This window comes from Parasteatoda tepidariorum, chromosome 4 (assembly GCF_982258835.1).
Source record: "Parasteatoda tepidariorum strain Cologne lab strain chromosome 4, Ptep-v5.0, whole genome shotgun sequence".
Taxonomy (NCBI): Eukaryota; Metazoa; Arthropoda; class Arachnida; order Araneae; family Theridiidae; genus Parasteatoda; species Parasteatoda tepidariorum.
The window spans coordinates 99,058,841-99,078,389 of NC_141758.1; the positions used below are offsets into that span (position 1 = coordinate 99,058,841).

Below are 19,549 nucleotides of genomic sequence, written 5' to 3' on the forward strand. Positions count from 1 at the left end.
AGAAAGATAACATGATAGGTTTCCAAAGGAATAAGTAAATTTATGAACAAAATAATAATAATTAACAATGAAAATGCAAACAAAATATATGAGTACCTTAATTAAGGAATCAGCTAAGCAATGAATGAGATAATTAACTAATTGGTGAATCAATGCGTGAGCTAATGATTAAGGTAACAAATCAATAAACCTTTGAAGGAGGAATGAATCATAACTTTTTAATGCTAATTAATTTGCTATTTTATACATTCATTAACTCACCGATACATTGGTTTATTGATTCATTCACTCATTGTTACACTGATTTGCTCATTCATTGAATTAATTTAGTGATTCTCCAGTGATTGATTTGTGGAGGAGTTATTGATTGTTTTATTGCTCTAATAACAGTATGGAACAATATTTTTTTTTGCTTTCTGTTGAATGAGATTTTTTTTAAAGAGATCTTGAATATTTTGACATAGCTGATTTCAAAAATGCAATTGGTTTCCTTCTTCAAGCTACAGTGTTTTTCTTTTCTAAATGACATTTTTAGTCTATTTTTGTTGAAATGTACAAGTTTAAAAATGTTATATATAATAGAAGGTAACATAAATATTGCAACAAACTTCTAGGGAAGTTAGGGCACATCATTGAGACTAAAACCCATGTTGCTAGGGGCATATGATGACTATTATGAACTGTTTCATTGTATGCTTCTAAACAGTGCCCTTAGCTGCATACAACGAGATTTATGAGCATGGGTTCTGATGCAATTATAATCCTGATGATGTGTTCTAACTCTCCTAGAAGTTTGTTGCAACATTTATGTGACCCACTGTTATATATAACATTTTTAACTTGTACATTTCAACAAAAAATAGACTATAAATGTAATTTTTAAAACAAATCTGCAGCATTATAAGTAAAACTAATTTCAACTTTGAAATCCATACACCCCAATTAGGCAAGATCAAATGCAACAAAAAACTTGTTCCCCAGCGTATTGGATTAATTTGGTGATCCAATGATTTTTTTGTTCCTGGTTTGCTATTTAATTGAGTGCCTTGTATGCGTACATTCTTTGCGATTTTGAATTGTTCATTCATAGATTTACCGATTTACTTGTTCAGTGATTCCTTGGTTTAAAGGTTCACAGATTCATTGATTTGTTTGTCCACATCAATTTTGTTTTATTCTAGATATAGAAGTTTAATTTTATCAGTTATTTACTGTTATTTGCTTAAAAATAAGTTCTAACTAAAATAGCGAAACAAAATTTTTAATTTAAGTCCCTCCTAACCTTTGTACTAATAAGAATGCAGATATTTTACATTTTTATCAATAATCATGTGTAAAAATGAATTTTGAAACTTCACTGATGTATATTTATGCGGTGACGGACTATAATAACTTTTATTTCCACAAAAAAAGAGTATAAGACTGGGAGTAGACAAGTTTAATAAAATAAGTTAAAGCAAAATCAAGCTCGTTAAAAATTATGCAACAAATAATTTATGATATAACTAAGATAGCGGAAGAACGTTTTAGTGAATTTAAAAAAACACTCAGTTTTAGAAATTTGTTCTCAGAACATATTTTTGCATTGATATCTACCATACTTAAAAGTCTTTAGGCAAAATTAGACCATAACATAATCCAGATAACTGAGTATTTTCAAAAAGTCCCTTAATAAGTTCTTCCCTTCTAATTAACAACTGCTTTAAAGAACTATAACAGTGAATGACAACACTTTTTTAAAAGTTAAAAATTAAATAATACTATCTACTGGTAAAAATTGTCAATATGTATGTGTACATATATATATACACACCCCCAGTGGCAGAATTTTTTTCTACATTTTTCAGCGACAATTCTTTCTAGTAACTAATACCTTTCTGAGAGACATTTTCAATTGTAGCAAATATATATATTACTAATTTAAAGTAACAGAAGTGCTTTCTGTTCACAAAAAAAAAAAAGCCTTCATGTATAGAGCAGAACAGTACATATATTTTTTTTAATTATAAAGGTAAGAAATTTTTTTTAAAATCTAAATACAAAAGAATACATATTCTAATATTACTGGCGATTTTAAATTTTTGCTATTTGGAAATTACTTTTTATAATATCAATCTGAAATTCTAGCTAAAGCCCATAATTGCAGAATTTTTTTTATTCTCAAAAGGAAAGTAGGGTAAAAAAAATCACGAGCGGTTTTTTCCACCTCTGATATGCAGTAAAAAGGCATTTTTTTAATATAATTCAGTAGAAAGGAGGAAAAAAAAATTTCTCTAGAAAAAAAAAAATTTCGAAAAATTCTGCAGATAAAAAAAAAAAAAAAACTTCTTTGCTACTCAAAATAAAAAATCTTTCTGCAGGATTTCTGTAATGTTCTGCGACAATGTCACCGCATGCATTTACATTTCAATTTTTCTAGTTGCTTTTCCATAATGGAGCCTCAGGGCACACAGTTTTTGGTTTCACCACTTACAGGATACTGTGCATTAGCAGGAAGTGTGTCCCCTGATGAAGTGCTGTCCTGCTAACACATATATCTTAAATTTTTTTTTAAATAATTTTTGTTGTTCTCTGCTAAAATTGTTTTTCTGACTTTTAAATTAAAATAAAACAAAATTGGATTTAGCTTCTTTAAGCACTTTTCAGTTTTATTTATTATTTTAAATGTTACTTACTTATTTTGTCTTTTTCTGCATTTGTAAATTAGTTTCATTCTTTGATAAAATGTCACTGTGTCGTCACGATTCTGCCACGGGGTGTGTATGTGTATATATATAGATATACATATATTTGTATAGATATATCTAAAGGTGTGTGGTGTCTCTGGATGCATAATACAAAGGACTAGATTGCTCAGGATCAGACTTCTCAATCATGTCTAGATCAGAGGAGGATATCCTGGATTCCTGGACAAGAATGTCTTCAAAAAAGTCTCCATTATTGAACTCAAAGTTAAAAGCTTCTACATAATCAGAATCACCACGAAATAGCTGCCGGAGTAAAGACTCCCCATCCGGATCATCCTCTTCAGTTGCTGCTGCAGGAGTTATTATTATTTCTGGAACAGGATTCAAGGCACTTTCTTTTTTCTGAACTGAATCATCACCAGGAACTGAGTCAATATAAACAGATTTATTTATTATTTGAGCAACGACATCTTCAAGCAAATCCTGGACGTCTTTTTCGCACACCGCATCTACTTGAAAGCGATTATTTTGTAAAATCGAATCAGCCTCGAAAAGCTTACTATCTGAATCCAATTTTGAATCAGAAACAATATGTCTTTGGGAAGGAAATATGGCACCCGAAGTATTGTTAAGTACAGAATTATATTTAATTTCTTCTCGGTTTTCATCAGGTAATGTTTCGCAGGGAGCTTCATTGAAGTCAGAAGATTTACTTACGTCATTCTGAGAAAAACCTGCCTCACCACTGTTGAAATCTGCTGCTCTGTCCTCATCAGCATCTTCCTCTGAATGAATTGCATTTGAAGAATTAAACCGGCTGTCAGCTGCCTCTGAAGAAGTTTCGTGATTGAAAACATCAACTGAAGGAGTAAGAAAATTGATTTCATTTTGGGTTGAATTAGGGACGGATTCAACGCATTCCGGAACTGATTTTTTGTCCCTCTCGACAAAGACAAGTTTATTGAGCTGATTGCAAACTAGTTGACTCATTTCCAAATCAGACAGAGCAAACCTACCTTCTAAAAAAGAAAACAAATCAATGATTTTAAAATTAATTTTAAAAAAAATGATGATTTATTTTCTGACCTCTTGCTCTAAATTATATTTTGTGTTCAACTAATTTTTAGGAATGAAATTTTCAAATTTAACTAAGAAATAACAACTTAAAAGCTTAACTTGAGTTGATTTTTCAATTTTTTTCTTCTTTTTCTTTACACAAAAAGCTTTCTGGCAAATTTTATATAATTTATCTCAACTATTTTGAAATGTTTATTTTCAATTTTAAACGTGTTCCGAAATTTTTTTTTAGAAAAGAACCAATTTTATCAAAATTTCTCGATGAAATCAATGATAATTTTAAAAATTTGAATGTTAGATTGAATATTATTTAATCTTATATAATATTAGCTCTACAATTAGAAGGATTCAGAAATCTAGCATTTTCTAGCACAGTAGTATGATATTGCATCGATTTGATTTTAATTAATATCGTTTTGCAACCTGGGATATACTAATATGTAGTTTGTACGGCCATAATTTACAGCTGTGTAATATATATATACACAAAAAAACATCTTTAAATGCATCTTTTCCTTTGTGTTAACAACAACACCAACACAGGACCTCACACCCATGGCCCATTTGCGGCATCTATCAGTTTAAGATAATTGTGGCCATAAAAACAGATAAGTCTTGACTCCAAGGTGGAGTAGGTGTTGGAATACTGACTGATAGGGCACAAAAGTTACATCAGTCTACGGACGTGGAATCAAATAACTATTACAATTGTAATTAGTGTAGATAACATCTGCAATAAATAATTCTTTAGATCTGTAGTTCAAAAATGTTATTGATTTCAAACTGAAATTAGATCTTAATATATTTGCATACAATTTACATTGTAAGTTACGGGTTCAGTTATATTTAAAAGAAAGTTACACTGTTTAATCCCTAGTAAACTGACACAGATACCTAAAATGCTTATATGTTTCAAAGAAAAATAAACAATACTGTAGTTATAATTGCTGTGGAAGTATTAAAAAAGTAACTGTCACAAACTTGTACTATTGGATTGATTCAATTAGGACAGATTTTGCTCTTTATACAATGGGAAAAGAAGATATTTTAAAATAACCTTTCATTACAAAAAAAAAAAAAAAAAAAAAAAATATTTAACAGATCCATTGATAATAAATGTGATATTTAGATTGTTCAATAAGGATCTAACAATTTGACTTATCAAATTCATAAAGTATCATCAAAATCAAGTTTCTACTCATCATAAGAAAAATTGAAAAATCTAGCCTGGTCAGTAGAGCACTGGGCCCCCGTTCGAGAGTTCGAACCCCGCTGGCCGAAGACTCCCCGTGTAGTAAAGTGACTGATGCACGTTAAATCTGCCGAGTCGCAAAAGTCCTCCATGTTCCCATAACAAATGAAAACCTCTGGGGGTACTGGATTGGAGATTGATCATTCCCTGATTCAGGTCAAAATTAATGTCTGTGGATGAATGAATGGATGTATGAATGGGTCCGCCCTATAAACAGGTATGACGTATGGTGTGGCAGAAGTCAAATTCTTGGCCATTGATGGTGCAACTGAAAAACAAGAACAATCGCTCCTCTTCTGTCTAAACAGGCATACGTCAAGAACAACAATTGAAAAATCCCAGAATTGTTATAGTGGAAACAAAAAGGGGACAAAACAGGATTTTTAATTCAAGAAAAAGCAAATTATTTCAAAAAAATATTCAAATTTACCCTCAGGAGAATTAGAAGGTGCCCTAGAAGTATCAATGTCGTCATCATCTGAAAGCTCTGATGTCAATGAGTAGATAGTCGAAGGCCTAGTCGAAGATGAAGTGGGACGGCGAACATAAGGTTCAGAATCCAATTCTTCGATTTCCATAACCGGATTGAATTCTTCTTCAATCTCTCCAAGTTCCCAGTCTGTAAACAGAGTTATTTTTTTTATATGACAATTCTTTGTAATTATTAAAAAAAAAACATCCAGGATTAAAAAAAAAAAAATTAGGTTTTCATTTAACGAAATTGTATATTTAATGATTTGAACCCTTACTAAACAATTTCCTCATTAACATCAAAAATCAAAGTTATCCAGTAAAAAAATAAACAAGGACTTTGTGATTGAATATTTTTGAGACATTGTTATGGGCCAGTAAATATTTTTATCTAAAGCGACATGGGAAAGGTATTCCTCATGAAAAAAAAATCATTACAATTCATAGGGGGACCTGACATTATTTATTTTAATATTTAAATTATTTTCGTTGGCATGCACTGCCTACGCCTGCCTTTTTAATTTGAATTAAAATGATAGATAATTACTAAAGACCAGGGTTGACCAACCAAATGGCTTCTTTGTTTTTGAAAAAAAAGCCAGTTTTTTAATTAAAAAAAATAAGGAAAAAGTATTAAATTTTCTCATAAAAATTTTCTACTCTTAACTTAAATGGGAATCTGTGTTCGGTTATCATTGTTAAGATATCATAACTTTAATGCAAACATACTATAAAAATACATTCATGTGAGCAAAATGTTCTAAAAATGCTTAATATAGAATATATTTTTATCATGTTAAACACACTTCATCCTTTTTACAATCAAAAACATAAATAGAAATGAAGTGCTTGTCTAAGTTTCATAATATACTTTTTAGTTCTTGCTTAGAATTTTTGTTTCTGTTATCACTGCAAAAAAAATTGTATTATATTATGATTTTATTAATTTTTATAATATTTTTAAAAAAACTTTTGTGTATTAAAAAAAAATTCTGAATTAATCAGAGCTTGCATAATTTAAATCATGATCAAAATCACGACTTAAACCACTTGATTTTTTTTTTTTTTTAAATTCATTGATTTCCGTAAGGTTTTACCATATTGCAATAATAAGAGCATTGGTAGAGATACCAGCATATTTGTTGAAGTCAATGTCCCATCCTAAAACATGTCCATGCATGCTGCCCTTCTCTTCTTCCTCTTCTTCACTGCTGTAAGTAGCCGGGGGATACTCAAACACTACTTGTGGATCTTCCTCATGGAATGAAACACTCTTCCTCATAGAACTGAACTGTAAAACCAAAAACCATATAAATAAATTACATTAGGGTGCGTAGCCAAATCTCTCAACAATAAATAAGCACCTTTAAAGTACTTTTTAAGCACTCGAAAAATACAGTAAAACCTCGCTACAACAATATTTTAGAAACCATATTGTTGTAGAGTGATATATTACTATAGCAAAGAGCCTACATACTTTGGTTGCAAAATAAGATTTTTTTTTAAATTTTAATGTTATATATGTATAAAGTATAAATCTATTTATATATAATATAAAGACTTAATTTGCATTGTGGTAATTATAGTTAAATATGAAATCAGATAGGAATGATACATCTGGGGGCAATTTTAAGAATGGAAGGTCTTGGGGTGGTCTACGTACATCAAAGAAGGGGTATTGAAATCTGACTACAAAAGCCATTCACTGTGGTTAAAAGAAATAAGATAAGTGCATAATCACCAGTGAGTCTTCTCTTGTCTGAAAAGATTGAGAAAAAAAATGGCAAAATATGATAAAATAAAATTCTTTGCATTGTTTGAAAACCAATAATAGAGAAAATAAGGTTGAAATTTGAAAAAAATTTCGTTTTACAGGGTTTATCGCTTCAGAGAATATCGTAATATTGAGAGGTAGATAACATTAATACATATGCAAGTTCCTAGGGACCATAAAACATTATTGTAATAAAGGAAGTTATTGTTGAATCGGATATCGTAGTAGCGAGGGTTCACTGTGTATACATTAACAAAATGCAAAGTAATTTTCGAAGACTTTACATGATCACGATAAAATAACTAGTTTCTGACAAAGAACTCTTTTCTTGATTATATTAGCCACCATAAAAAGATCGAGAGATTTTTCGGTTCGATTTCAGACGCTGAAAACCTGAAATTGAGAATGTGTAGAAAAATGCAGTAAAGTTGCACATGAGAATGCAAGAATCTCACCTAATCCAACTCAGTAGACACACATGCTGACTCCCAAGCATTTCATCATATAAGTAACATGATAGGAACTATCAAACGTTACACACCGACGGTACGCCCAAATGGATTGTGGTTGAATGAATTGTGGAAATGTTTAATAGAGCAATGTGAAAAACACGCTTTTGCATAATACGCAGCGAAAATGGACATGTTAAAGAAAAAAATCTCATTTTCGGAAAGGGAAAACTAAAATCTTTTTAAAAACACCCAATGAAAAAAAAACGCTTTTAAAGTCTATGACGAACGAACGAAATAACGAAGAAAAAACAAAAATAAGCACCTTAAAGCACTTTTTAAAAACACTATGCACCATATACATTAACAAAGCATTTTGGAAAAGTATAAATGAAAGAGATATGCATACAATATCATCAGGCAAATGAAAAAAAAAAAAAACTGTATCAATTCAACTCATGAAAAATGCTGTGAAACTATTTTGCACAAACAAAAGAAAATTTAAATTATTTATTTACTTACTTAAAATTTATTTTATTGTATGAGTTCAACAAAATTTTATAAATAAACCATATTTAAAGAAAATATAATATTAGTAAGGTAGAAACATTAAGAAAAAATAAAAATCTAACATAGCATTTTTTTTATTTTTTTTTCTCCGAAAAATTTAATAGCAATTTAAAATATCAGTTTACAAATATTCTTATCAACAATCTAAAAATCACCAATTTTTGAAACAATCAGTTTACAAATTTAGAAGAACCTCATGCCTGTTTTAAGGATGCATCACCAAAGATAAATTTCAACAAATACCAAACATTTGGCATACTATTTGGTTCGTCGAATATATTTTTTATAAATTCTGTAATAGCATTAAATTTCAATCAAATTCTTTTTCAATAGTTTTTATTGATAATATTATTGCAAAGTCATTTTTTAAAGTAGATATTATGCACAACTGAGCCGAAATTAAATAGCACCCAAATTTTGATTTTGACAAGCTGTATCCTATTTTGCTCAGACTATAAAGTGGCTTCCTAACCCCCATAAAATTGATTTGAAAGTTATTATGAATGAATACATACTTAATAACAAAGTTTTTTCTCGAAACCAATTTTTTTTCTTTCCAGTCCGTGTCTTGTCACAGTAGAATTTTGTCTTAAGAAGCTATATATACAATTCAAGGACCTAGAGCTCTAAATTTCGGGGCTTTTTTTGTTGTTTTTAACAGTCATTAAAATCTTTTTTCTCAGTCTTTTAAATTTTCAAGATTAATATATATGTATATAAAATAGAAGATCTTTGTACCTTTGATTTTCGGGTGATTCACAAATAAAGATAATTTGTGCCTGTCTGACATACTATTTAATTTAATTTTGAATTAAAATTGATTATGAGGTATTTATTTTCATTCCAATATCTAATAATTATGACATATTAATCATATTTTTAACTGCTTTTTTAATGTTTTTATATTTATTTTTATTTTTTTTGTAATAATCATTCACCATGAAAGGTCTCTTAAAAAAAGATGGAACAAAGTTCTACTTATCGAATCAGTATTTGTTAAATACTGATTCGATATTTTTAGGCACTTTTTAACACTGTGAGTAAATTAATGTTAATTTCCGTAGCTAAATGAAAAGAGAATAACATTAATTATATTTTGTGTTGAGAAAAAAGCTTGTTGCACAGCTTGCTCATGCGTCAGTGTCAAAAAATCTCCTTCCTGAAAAATTAATGTTTGAATCAATGCCTGAAATAACTGTAAAGAAATTTTATCTTTACGGACCTTTTTTTCTGGGGAGACCAGAACACTTTTGGTAGGAGTTGCAGTGCAGCTCCAAGTTTTAGAAAAAATTTGTGTTGCATCGGGTTCTTGGTTGCTGAAAGGAGAAGTTTCCGTTTCGTCGATGATGGCCGACACATCCATCGTGTTTTTGAATTTGTTGTGGATGCATTCAAAGGATCCTGACGTAGAACTGCAAGAGGTACTACTTCTACCTCCGGTGTCATCGCTTTCACTCTCAAAGTCTGGTGTGTAGACGCTGTCTCGGCATGGAGACGATTCCACGCTACTGTAGGGAGAGACCCCTTCGAGAATTTTAAGATTAAGGCAATCTTCTTTTTTCATTTGAGACAGAGCAGTTGTGATGTCTAGATGGAAAATAAAAGTAAATATAGCATATAAATAAGCACCTTTTAAGCACTTAAAAATATTTTTAAGTACTACATACATTAACAAAAAGAAAAATAATTCTCAAAGACTTTACATGATCATGATAAAATAACCAGTTTCTGACAAAGAACTCTTTTCTTGATTATATTAGCTACCATAAAAAGATCGAGAGATTTTTTGGTTCGATTTCAGAGGGTGGAATATGAAGGCTCAAATTGAGAATATCTTGCAAAATACAGCAGAGTTCCACATGAAAGGGAAATAATCTCACCGAACACAGCTCAGTAGACGCACATGCCTTAAATTCTATGTACAGTAAAGCAGAGCTGAACCTTAACTTTATCACAAAATCCCTAGTAGCAAATTAACTTGGGCCCCTTATTGGACCAATAATCACAAAATCTTGGCTCAATAAAGGTTCAAAGAGCCAATATTTTCCAGATATGGGCCTAATGTAGAATTGCTCGATTCACCTGATATTTTACTGTCACTTTACAACCAATATTGGCCCTATATAGATTCACCCAATATTTTATATTTATAAGTCAGCAAATATGAGTCCTATATTGCCCCTATATAGGCCGATATTAACACTGCATAGGACCAATATTGGTCCCTCAGAGCATGCTCATATAGGACCCATATGGAGCCTATTTTGAGCCCGATTGGGGTCAAGGTATAATTGTTGCTAGGGCTATAAAAATATTTGAGTCTACATTGCCATGGTCAGTGGTACGTACTTGAAATACTGAATGCAAACAATGTTTTTGTTGTAGTTTAATGGATGGTGATCTTAGTAAATTTAAAGGCAAGCAAATTTGAGTTTTAAAAAACTATACATAAAACAAAACATACATAAGTTTTTTTTAACAGAAAATATATTTTTCCAAAAAGATTTTGTGAGACTTAATCTAGCAAATTATCAGCAGATATATCTTACCTTTCACTGCCATGCAGCCAGCCAAAATTTCTTGACCCTCTAATTTAATGACTGGGTTACAAATATTTTCTTCCAAATCAATTGTCTCATCAGAATTCCATCTTATAGCCTGCAAAGGTTGCCAAGAATGCATAACATCCTGATAATCTGGCAATCTATTGTTTTCTAAGTCTGTCAAATAGTGCCTCGTATCAAGGGCCTCATCAGAGCAAGAGTTACTGATGTCAGTTTTAGAGCCTTCATCACTCTCAGAATAAAACTGTTCCATGACTGGCAAGATCGAAGTCTCTTCCATTTGGTGATAAGATTCTGATCCCTGAGACATTTTTTCCTCACCCTCAGTATAGACCTCATTACTGCTAAAGGAAGCGGTGGAGCAGACCGACGACGGTGTTGTGATTTCTTCCGTGATCTCTTCTTCAATAACTTCGTTCTGCAGACAGAAATTCCGGAAATGTTGATTTTCGTGTGACTCACTAATGCCGTTCATTTCTTCAAAAGAAAAATATGTAATTAGAGCAAATACCGTAAACAATAAATTACAAGTTTTAATGAGAAAAAAATTAAATTACTATTTTATATTTTTTTATAATGTCTGTAAATAAGTTACTTGAAAAATTTAATTTTGTCAAGTTGCACTAGCCATTTTAGTTACTTTCTACTAAATTACACTACTTTCATTAATTTATCAAACATATATCAAATATAGCTTATGACAAGACAATTTATGGCTCTACTATAACCTCATAATTATATATAGGGAAGTCACGGTAAGGCAAATGCATTTGAATATTTTAAACGGCAAGAAAATATTAAAAAAGCAGAAAATTTAGCCTAACCTAATAAATTCAACAAAGATAATGAGTAAATTATGCACTGTGTCATAACTGCTAATCCTAAAAGGTAATAATACTCCACGGTAGCTATATAAGCTCCTTGATGAAATTGCATCCTTTATCTCAAGTGAATATTCATGTTTAGTGCTTTTGTCTTGACGAGATTTGACTGTAAGTAGCTCATAGAAAAAAATATTATGTTTAATTCAAACACATTGTTAATTAAGCAAAATTAGTCTCAAATTTTTTTTTTTAAAAAAAAGCACTACAACCTAGGAAGAAAAAAAAAGCTTTTGAAAAAATGAGCATGGTTTTTTAAGAGACTTATAATATTTTCCAGACTCTTTAATTTTTTAATTAGAAGAATTCTAAGCTTCAAATGGAATCAGTATAACTTAAAAAAATTATTACTGTAATAAATTTGCGCATTACGAAAATCTAGTGAGTTGCAATAACAATAACTAATAACAATAATTGGAGAATTTCATGAAGTTAAAAATACTAAAATATTTTGAATCATTTTGTCAAAAAAAAAAAACCTAAAACATTCAACAAACTAAAACGAAATGAAATATAAATACGTACATATTTTAATTAAAGAAAATTTATAGGGTTAAAACAAAAACCATAAATTAAAACAAAATAATTATAGTACAAAATAAGATTCAATATTAGTGACTTTATGAATTTTAAATGAAAAAGTTATAATGATCACTCAAATTCAAAATTTGTGCATCCTAAATACCATATTAAAGACATTGAGTTTTTTAAAACCATGCAGAATTTTTGCAGCGAAAATCATTGAAAAAGCAATCAAGAAACAACATAGAACAATAGAATTTGTACAAATCGAGCGCTTCAAAAAGTGATGACTCAAATAAGTGATTTAAAATTTTCAATACAATTTTTTTTTAAATATTTATTTTTCAAAGAAATAAAAAATTAATGTGCAGGTGGCCTGCACTGCATCTGATCACAATGAATTTTTGGCTGCAGGTTGCGCACCCCTAACTTGATTATTTATGATATAACTCCACAATATCTTGTTTCCTTACTTTTCATCTCAACACAGGGTTGTGACACAAATTTGAAAAAAAAAATTCCCTGCATATGTAATACACAATATATTAAGAGGAAACACAAACACTGTTCTCTTTTGTGGGCTATGTTGGGTTAACTATACTAGTTTTAATCGCTGGAAAAACTTAGAGTAAAAAAAGGAACATCAGAACATCAAATAATGCTATAGTAAATGGCTTAGTATAGCTGAAATATTTTCCTCAAATATCTCATAGATTGCACTTTGAGTGAACAACAAATTCCCTGTATTTTCCCAGTTCCTAAAAAAAAAACTCATAATTCCCTGTTAATTTTGGTGATTTACAAATCCCCTGTTCTCCCAGTGGAGCAACCCTGTAAGCAATTTAAAGTGAATATACATGTACAATTTATGAATGTACATGCATATTCACACATAAATTTGAAAATATTTTATTCAGCTATATGAACTTTAATTTCAATTCCCCCAAAGTCAATGAAAAACTGGAGTTAAACAACATACCTGGAGGCATTTCATTCTCAGAAAATGGCACTTCTAAAACTGGTATTATTTCACACTCCTGGAGCAATTCGATAGACCTGCTAGGAACAAAGCCCACGAGAGCTTCGGAAGAGTCGACAATAATTGCTTCATCCGTTTCTATGTTAATTTTGAGAATCTCGTCGCTTTCAGCCGAGTTCTCAAAGTCATCGCATGCAGAGTAAGTCTCGGTTATGATTGTTTGCTCGCCAGTTTCAAGATCTTCCACAACCATTTCCCCTTCATACGGTTTGAGACGCAGCTCAGCTTTACCACTGAACACACCATCACCAACGTGTTTTGAAAGAGCAGAGTTGGTTAAAAAACTGGAATTCTGCTTAGGGTTTCTACAATTACCAGCAGATTGCATTCGACTTTCCTGATCTTCGAGCTCAGCAGAACTATCTTCAATTTCATCTTGCTTGGAACTAATGTATTGGCCGAATGGATTTCTTGAAAGAGGGATATTGGATTCTGCTCCAGCATTGGAGAGATTTTCACTCATTGAAAATGGTGTGCTTTCACTACTGGAGAATTTTATGTCCTCAACAGAATAAGATGTATTCAATGACGTATCAAGCTCACCCATCATTAAATCTTCAGAATTTCTTTTAATTTCCTCAAAATCAAAGGAATTTCTACTGTCTGGTATCGTAGCTTCATCCACTAAAGATTTCTTAGCGTTGTTACCCGATGACACGTCAGAAGGGCACTTTGTCACGAGAATCGGCAAGGCACAGTTTTTATCCACCGTTGTTGCTTTTTCAATGACTTCACTTAAACTTTTGTTTTGCAAATTTATTGGTGAGTTGTCATCAATGTCAAATGTTGAATGAGTAGTCTTAAAATCTTCTTCATCTATGCTATGACTAGTGTAAGATATCGATTCAACAGATGCACCACCTGAAGTTTCAGAACAAAACCTTGTTGTTTCATTATCTTCCTCATTCAATACCCTTAAAACTGAATCACATTCAACAGGTAAGAATTCTGAAGTATTAGATTCATTGGTTGTTGTTAAGGGATCATCGCTTCTCTTTAAAACAACAAAATTTGGATTTTCTAACGAGGGTTCTTTTATTACTGTTCCGTGTTGAAATGAATTGTCATTAAATACATCCTCATAATCATCAGGTGGAAAATTAATGTTACTTTCAGTTGTGTTAAAAATATCACACTTGTTAAGTTGAAGGGGCCCACTCGATGAGGACGTTTCGTCTGACGTTTGATCGTCATGTGTAGGCCTCAAATCTGGATGATTGAATGAGGGAGCAGCACATTCATTCAGTATTTTTTCATTTTGAACTAAACTATCATCAAACACATTTCCGCATTCACCGGACATGCATTCTGCATTCATCGAAATTTCATCAGTTCTAGTCTTGGGACATGTTAAAGGTTTGCCTGATTGCTGTTCATTAAAAGGTTTGTCTGATGGCTGTTCATTAAAAGGTACGTCTGGTGGCTGTTCATTAAAAGGTACGTCTGGTGGCTGTTCATTAAAAGGTTTGTCTGATGGCTGTTCATTTTTTAAAGCATCAAAATCTGTGTTGCTTAGTGAGAAACAATTAGCTTCATCCACTAATTCTGGATTGTTTAACAAGTTACTATTTGCTTCTTCACAGAAATTTAGATTACTTAACGTGTCAAAATTAGCTTCGTCATCACTGACATCTAGATTGCTTAATGTGTGACAATTAGCCTCTTCACTAAAATCTGGATTGTATAACGAGTTACTATTAGTTTCATCATCAAAATTTGGATTATTCAATGAGTTACAATTAGCTTCATCACTAAAATTTGGGTTATTCAATGAGTTGCAATTAGCTTCATTACTAAAATTTAGACTATTCAATGAGTTGCAATTAGCTTCATTACTAAAATTTGGACTATTCAATGAGTTGCAATTAGTTTCATCATCAAAATTTTGATTATTCAATGAGTTACACTTAGCTTCATCATGATCCTTGAATACAAAGTGAAAGGGTCGGGGAGGTGCAACATTGGTCACTTGATTATCTATAATTTGTGCATCATCAGTTGCTTCATTTGAAGGTTCTTCATGAACAATGATGAAGGGGACATTAACATTGTAATCAATAATTTCATTTTTATTTCCAAAATCACTAAATGCTTTAGGAGCCTCTATTATAACAACTTTACTATTTTCATCTTCTGAACCGTCATTTGTATCAGCGTAACTGTCATCCGGTCTCACATTGTAAATATTAGTCGAGCTGCTGTGTTCGTATATGCCTGTTGATTGATTTAAAGAAGTCTCAGCACCTACCGTAATAGGGTCTGCAGGGTAAAGGTTAGGTAAAGGTATTTCTGAGTCGTCCTCTTTGTCGGAGAGCCCCCCCAAGGAGATGCAGGCATCGTTTTCTGTCAGTTCATCAGTGCTCCCATTTAGGACGTTTAGGCCGGGTGAGAGCCTGCAGTTGTTTTTGTTGTGGTTTAAAAGATCAAAAGAGTTTTCAAACGAAGAAAAAGTGTCCCCCTCAGACGAATAATTGAGATCGTTGCTGTATCTGTAGGACACTGTAGAGTGATTGGAATCGCTGGACTTGGGTGGCAAAGAATTCCAACGTTCTTCAAATGATTCGAGCATTCTTTGATTATGACGATCATTGTACAACTGGCACAAGAACTTTTCAACTTTCTGCATCGTGGGTCGGCAACTCACGTCTTTCCAGCATTCTTTCATGATTAAATATCTAAAGGAAAAAACAAAAAAATCTTTATGGTATTTTACAACAAAGGAATCAACAAATAAAATGCAAGGTAACCAATAAAGTTCGGGCTCTTTGTAATGTTTAGTAAAGTCTATTGTTAGTCCTCATAATAATCTCCATCGGCAGCCAGTACCTTATTCCAACATGCCTCCAAATGTATACATAATTTTTAAATGCTCAGATATCATAGCTTTCCTACAAAAATATCTATAAAAATAAATTCATGTGGTCAAAATATACTATAAAATAAAATATAGCAATATCAAATTCATATTTCAGTATATATTTTTGAAATTAGTTAAAAATTTTAATTATTGAACAATTCCTTTTATCTTACTTAAGACACATTCTGTGCATCGTCACAATCAAAAGCATAAATGGAAATGAAGTGTTTATCTAAGTCTTATACTTTACTTTTTGGTTTATACTAAAACAAAAAAAAAACAAAAAATTCTGTACTTCTGCAAACAAATTTATCTTGAATTATGATCTTATTCATTTTAGTAATATATTTTCAAAATATCGTCTTGTAAGCATTAAAAATTCTAACAAAAAATATGCAGAATTCATTTACACTATTTTCATAGCATTTTATTTTATTTAATACTGCATTGTGGTAATAAGCATAAAGCATACCTCTTAATAGACTAAAGAAAAACCAGGACATTAGTACAGTATGTATGTACCAGACTACTCTTAAAAAGGACAAACAACAAAATAAAAAATAATGTGCTCAACTAAGAACAATACAGCCAAATTTTATTGGAAAAAAAATATTAAATATACAATTTTTAATTCTGGTGTTATTTCACTTCGAAAAAATAAGTGATGAATAAATATGAAGAAATAAATTTAAAAATAAAAATAGTTTTCCAATAAATTTGAAGAATAACCAAACTAAAGTAAAAAAATGACAAGCGAAAGGGTCTCTCCCTAGTCTAGTCCTGGAATTTGCCCAAAGTCCTAGTCAACTAATCTGTATTTTATATCTGATAATATTTCCTTCTTTATTTTCTCTCAAAGAATACACCCACTTATACCCCATTATCCTTTCATCTGTAGAGAGCTCAACAAATTCGCAAACTTTTCTCTCATTTAAGTTTTTACCAGTGATTCTCAACTTCTAAGCAGCGGCACTTTTGTGTGCTGCTAAATTCTTAAAGTGTGCCGGCAAATTTTAGAAATGATATAGTAAAAATTATAATGCTTTTTTTTTAATTATGAGTAAAGTTAAAATTAAAGAAAAGTATACATATGTAATATTACATATATATACTTTTCAGGTGGTTAGAACTTTGTAAATTGTTCCTTCTTTCACAATAAGAATTACTTTCATAATAAGCTGCAAACAATTATGAGTTTTGGTAAATATTTCGCATAGTAGTAGTAGAAAAGCAAAGTAGAAGTACAAATTTTGACATCACCTCACTCAACCACAGCATCATTTTCAGTTTTTTTTTTTAAATTTTTATTTCATAGCAGATATAATAATTTTAAATCTAATTTTTTTTAAAGCCCAGAACAATACAATAAAGCCTAAAGCTTCCTACCAATCGGAAATATTTTTTATAAAATGGTAAAAATTGGCAGGTATAAAATTGAAGGAATAATATTGTTAACAACAGCGAACCCCATGGAATCAATATGCAAAATGACTTACAATTCACTTTTTTGAGAGCAATTTCCAGAGATGGGTGGGAGTTGCACAGATTTTTCTATGAGTACTTTTTGTAACACTTCTTCATTGCTGAGTTTTTCATAAGGAAGTTTTCCAAATTCAAATATTTCCCATACAACAATGCCAAATGCCCTAAAGTTGAAGAAAAATATCAATATTTATCACAGTGGGCAAAACCATATCTCTTATTTTTAGTGATGAAATGTTTTCAGGAAGGAAAAAAAATAAAGCAAATGTTTGATATTGAAGAGATTTTTTTTATCTGTTAAAACAGATAATGAAAAATTTTTGAACTGATGAATCATTTTTTTTCAGTACTGTAATTTTTCAGCAATTCAACTGAAAAAAAAAGGGGAACAAAGGGTGACCACTTTCCAACCAAAACCTATTTCCCTGACACTTCCAGATAATTTTTTTTAAACAAAATAAACAAACAAATAAAATAAAAGAATTTCTCTGGAAATAGGCTAACGCTATTTAAGAGATCTTGGTTTCCTAGACCTTAACCTTATGACATTTGATTTCCAAGATCTCTTTAATAGCATTTCACATTCTAAACGAAATGATGTTCTTTTAGTTATTACTATGATTTGTTTGATTTGTATGATTGATAGATGAAATACCACAAGAATCTAATTTTTTGTCACTTATTGCTAACTTATTTTTACACTATTTATGAAAACAATTATATTAAAATTATCAGTGTTTTGACTACAGTGCGAGAATGTGAGAATCTCACATTAAAAAATGATTAACGCAAGAAGTTCGTGCACTCTATTAATTCATTTTAAAATGCGTGAATCTCTCGAATTTTGAAAAAAAATTTGTCTTCCGCCAGTGAATAGACATGAAAACAGCTACAAGTGTTGAGGGAAACAAATGAGTCCTTCATAATAAGTTGTTTAAAGTTAGCTCTATTTTTAGCTGTTAATGAATTACCAAACTCCCTCATCGACAATTTACAGCAATTTGTAAAAGTTGAAGTCTGCGAAAACTATGCTGCAAGGCCTAACAAGAAGTATGAACATGGAAATAACTTCAACACAGGTAGTACTTTAAATATAATTCTAACTAAAAGTTTTGAAAAATTTAATGTCATTTGATAAATATAAATTATATATATCAAATGACCATTTGATAAAATGTCATAAAAGAAAGAAAAAACTTTGTACAGGTAAAACAAACGAAAAGTGATTTGAAACTTGCACCTTAAATCAAAATATTAGAGACGCAACTCAGGGTTGTCAAAGAAAAAAATGAACAAAATAGTTGCTTTTAGTAGCCTAATGCATGAAAATAGTTGCCTAAATAAGAACAAAAATTTTTCAATAACAAGACTAAAATTTTATTAAATGACTTAATTGTCATATACCATGATCCGTTTAGTCAAGTTGATAGCCACTATGATAATTTTTATATAAACGTTAGTGCTCTAGCACTAAATTTTTAGATGAAAAAATTTTTATGTTGCAGAAGATTAAATACTTTTAATTACTTGAATTAATTTTAAAAAAACAGACTTTTCAAAAAAAAATTTCCTGCATATATATATAAATTGTGAAAAGTGATTACTCAAATTTGAAATTCATATATCGTAATATCGTATTAAAAACTGGGTTTTTAAAAATCATGCAGTGATTAAATCACGCACTTTTTAATTTTTATTTAAAAAGCAGTTTAAGATGTGGATTTTTAGTAGCAGGAAATGCATCACAAAATGGTCACATTAAAGTAGAAAAGAATTCAGTCTCTTAAGACTTTTTAATCTAAAAGTTTAGCTTTATAGCTTTTCTAAATAAGTTAGACAAAATTAATAATTTTTGATCTATGAGATCAGTAACATATATAATGGAGTTTATAAATTATATATAACATATAAATTAATATGTAAT

The 19,549-nt window shown here is 30.5% G+C and overlaps 1 protein-coding gene across 2 annotated transcripts in view; it reads right to left on the minus strand.

Annotated features, from left to right (window-relative positions):
- Positions 1 to 1,010: 1,010 nt before the first annotated feature.
- The window catches only part of LOC107449992 (uncharacterized), a 33,036-nt gene continuing 14,497 nt past the window's right edge, over positions 1,011 to 19,549 (minus strand). The window contains exons 9-15 of one of the 2 annotated variants that reach the window (XM_016065687.5): positions 17,640 to 17,789; positions 13,227 to 15,961; positions 10,830 to 11,321; positions 9,503 to 9,867; positions 6,619 to 6,778; positions 5,447 to 5,635; positions 1,011 to 3,706 (exon numbers count right to left, since the gene is read on the minus strand). In XM_016065687.5, coding sequence (XP_015921173.2) covers positions 2,805 to 3,706; positions 5,447 to 5,635; positions 6,619 to 6,778; positions 9,503 to 9,867; positions 10,830 to 11,321; positions 13,227 to 15,961; positions 17,640 to 17,789 — 4,993 coding nt within the window. In that variant the 3' untranslated portion in view covers positions 1,011 to 2,804. Of the gene's footprint in view, positions 3,707 to 5,446; positions 5,636 to 6,584; positions 6,779 to 9,502; positions 9,868 to 10,829; positions 11,322 to 13,226; positions 15,962 to 17,639; positions 17,790 to 19,549 lie in introns of both variants that reach the window. The other variant, XR_011636891.2, reaches the window with a different exon arrangement.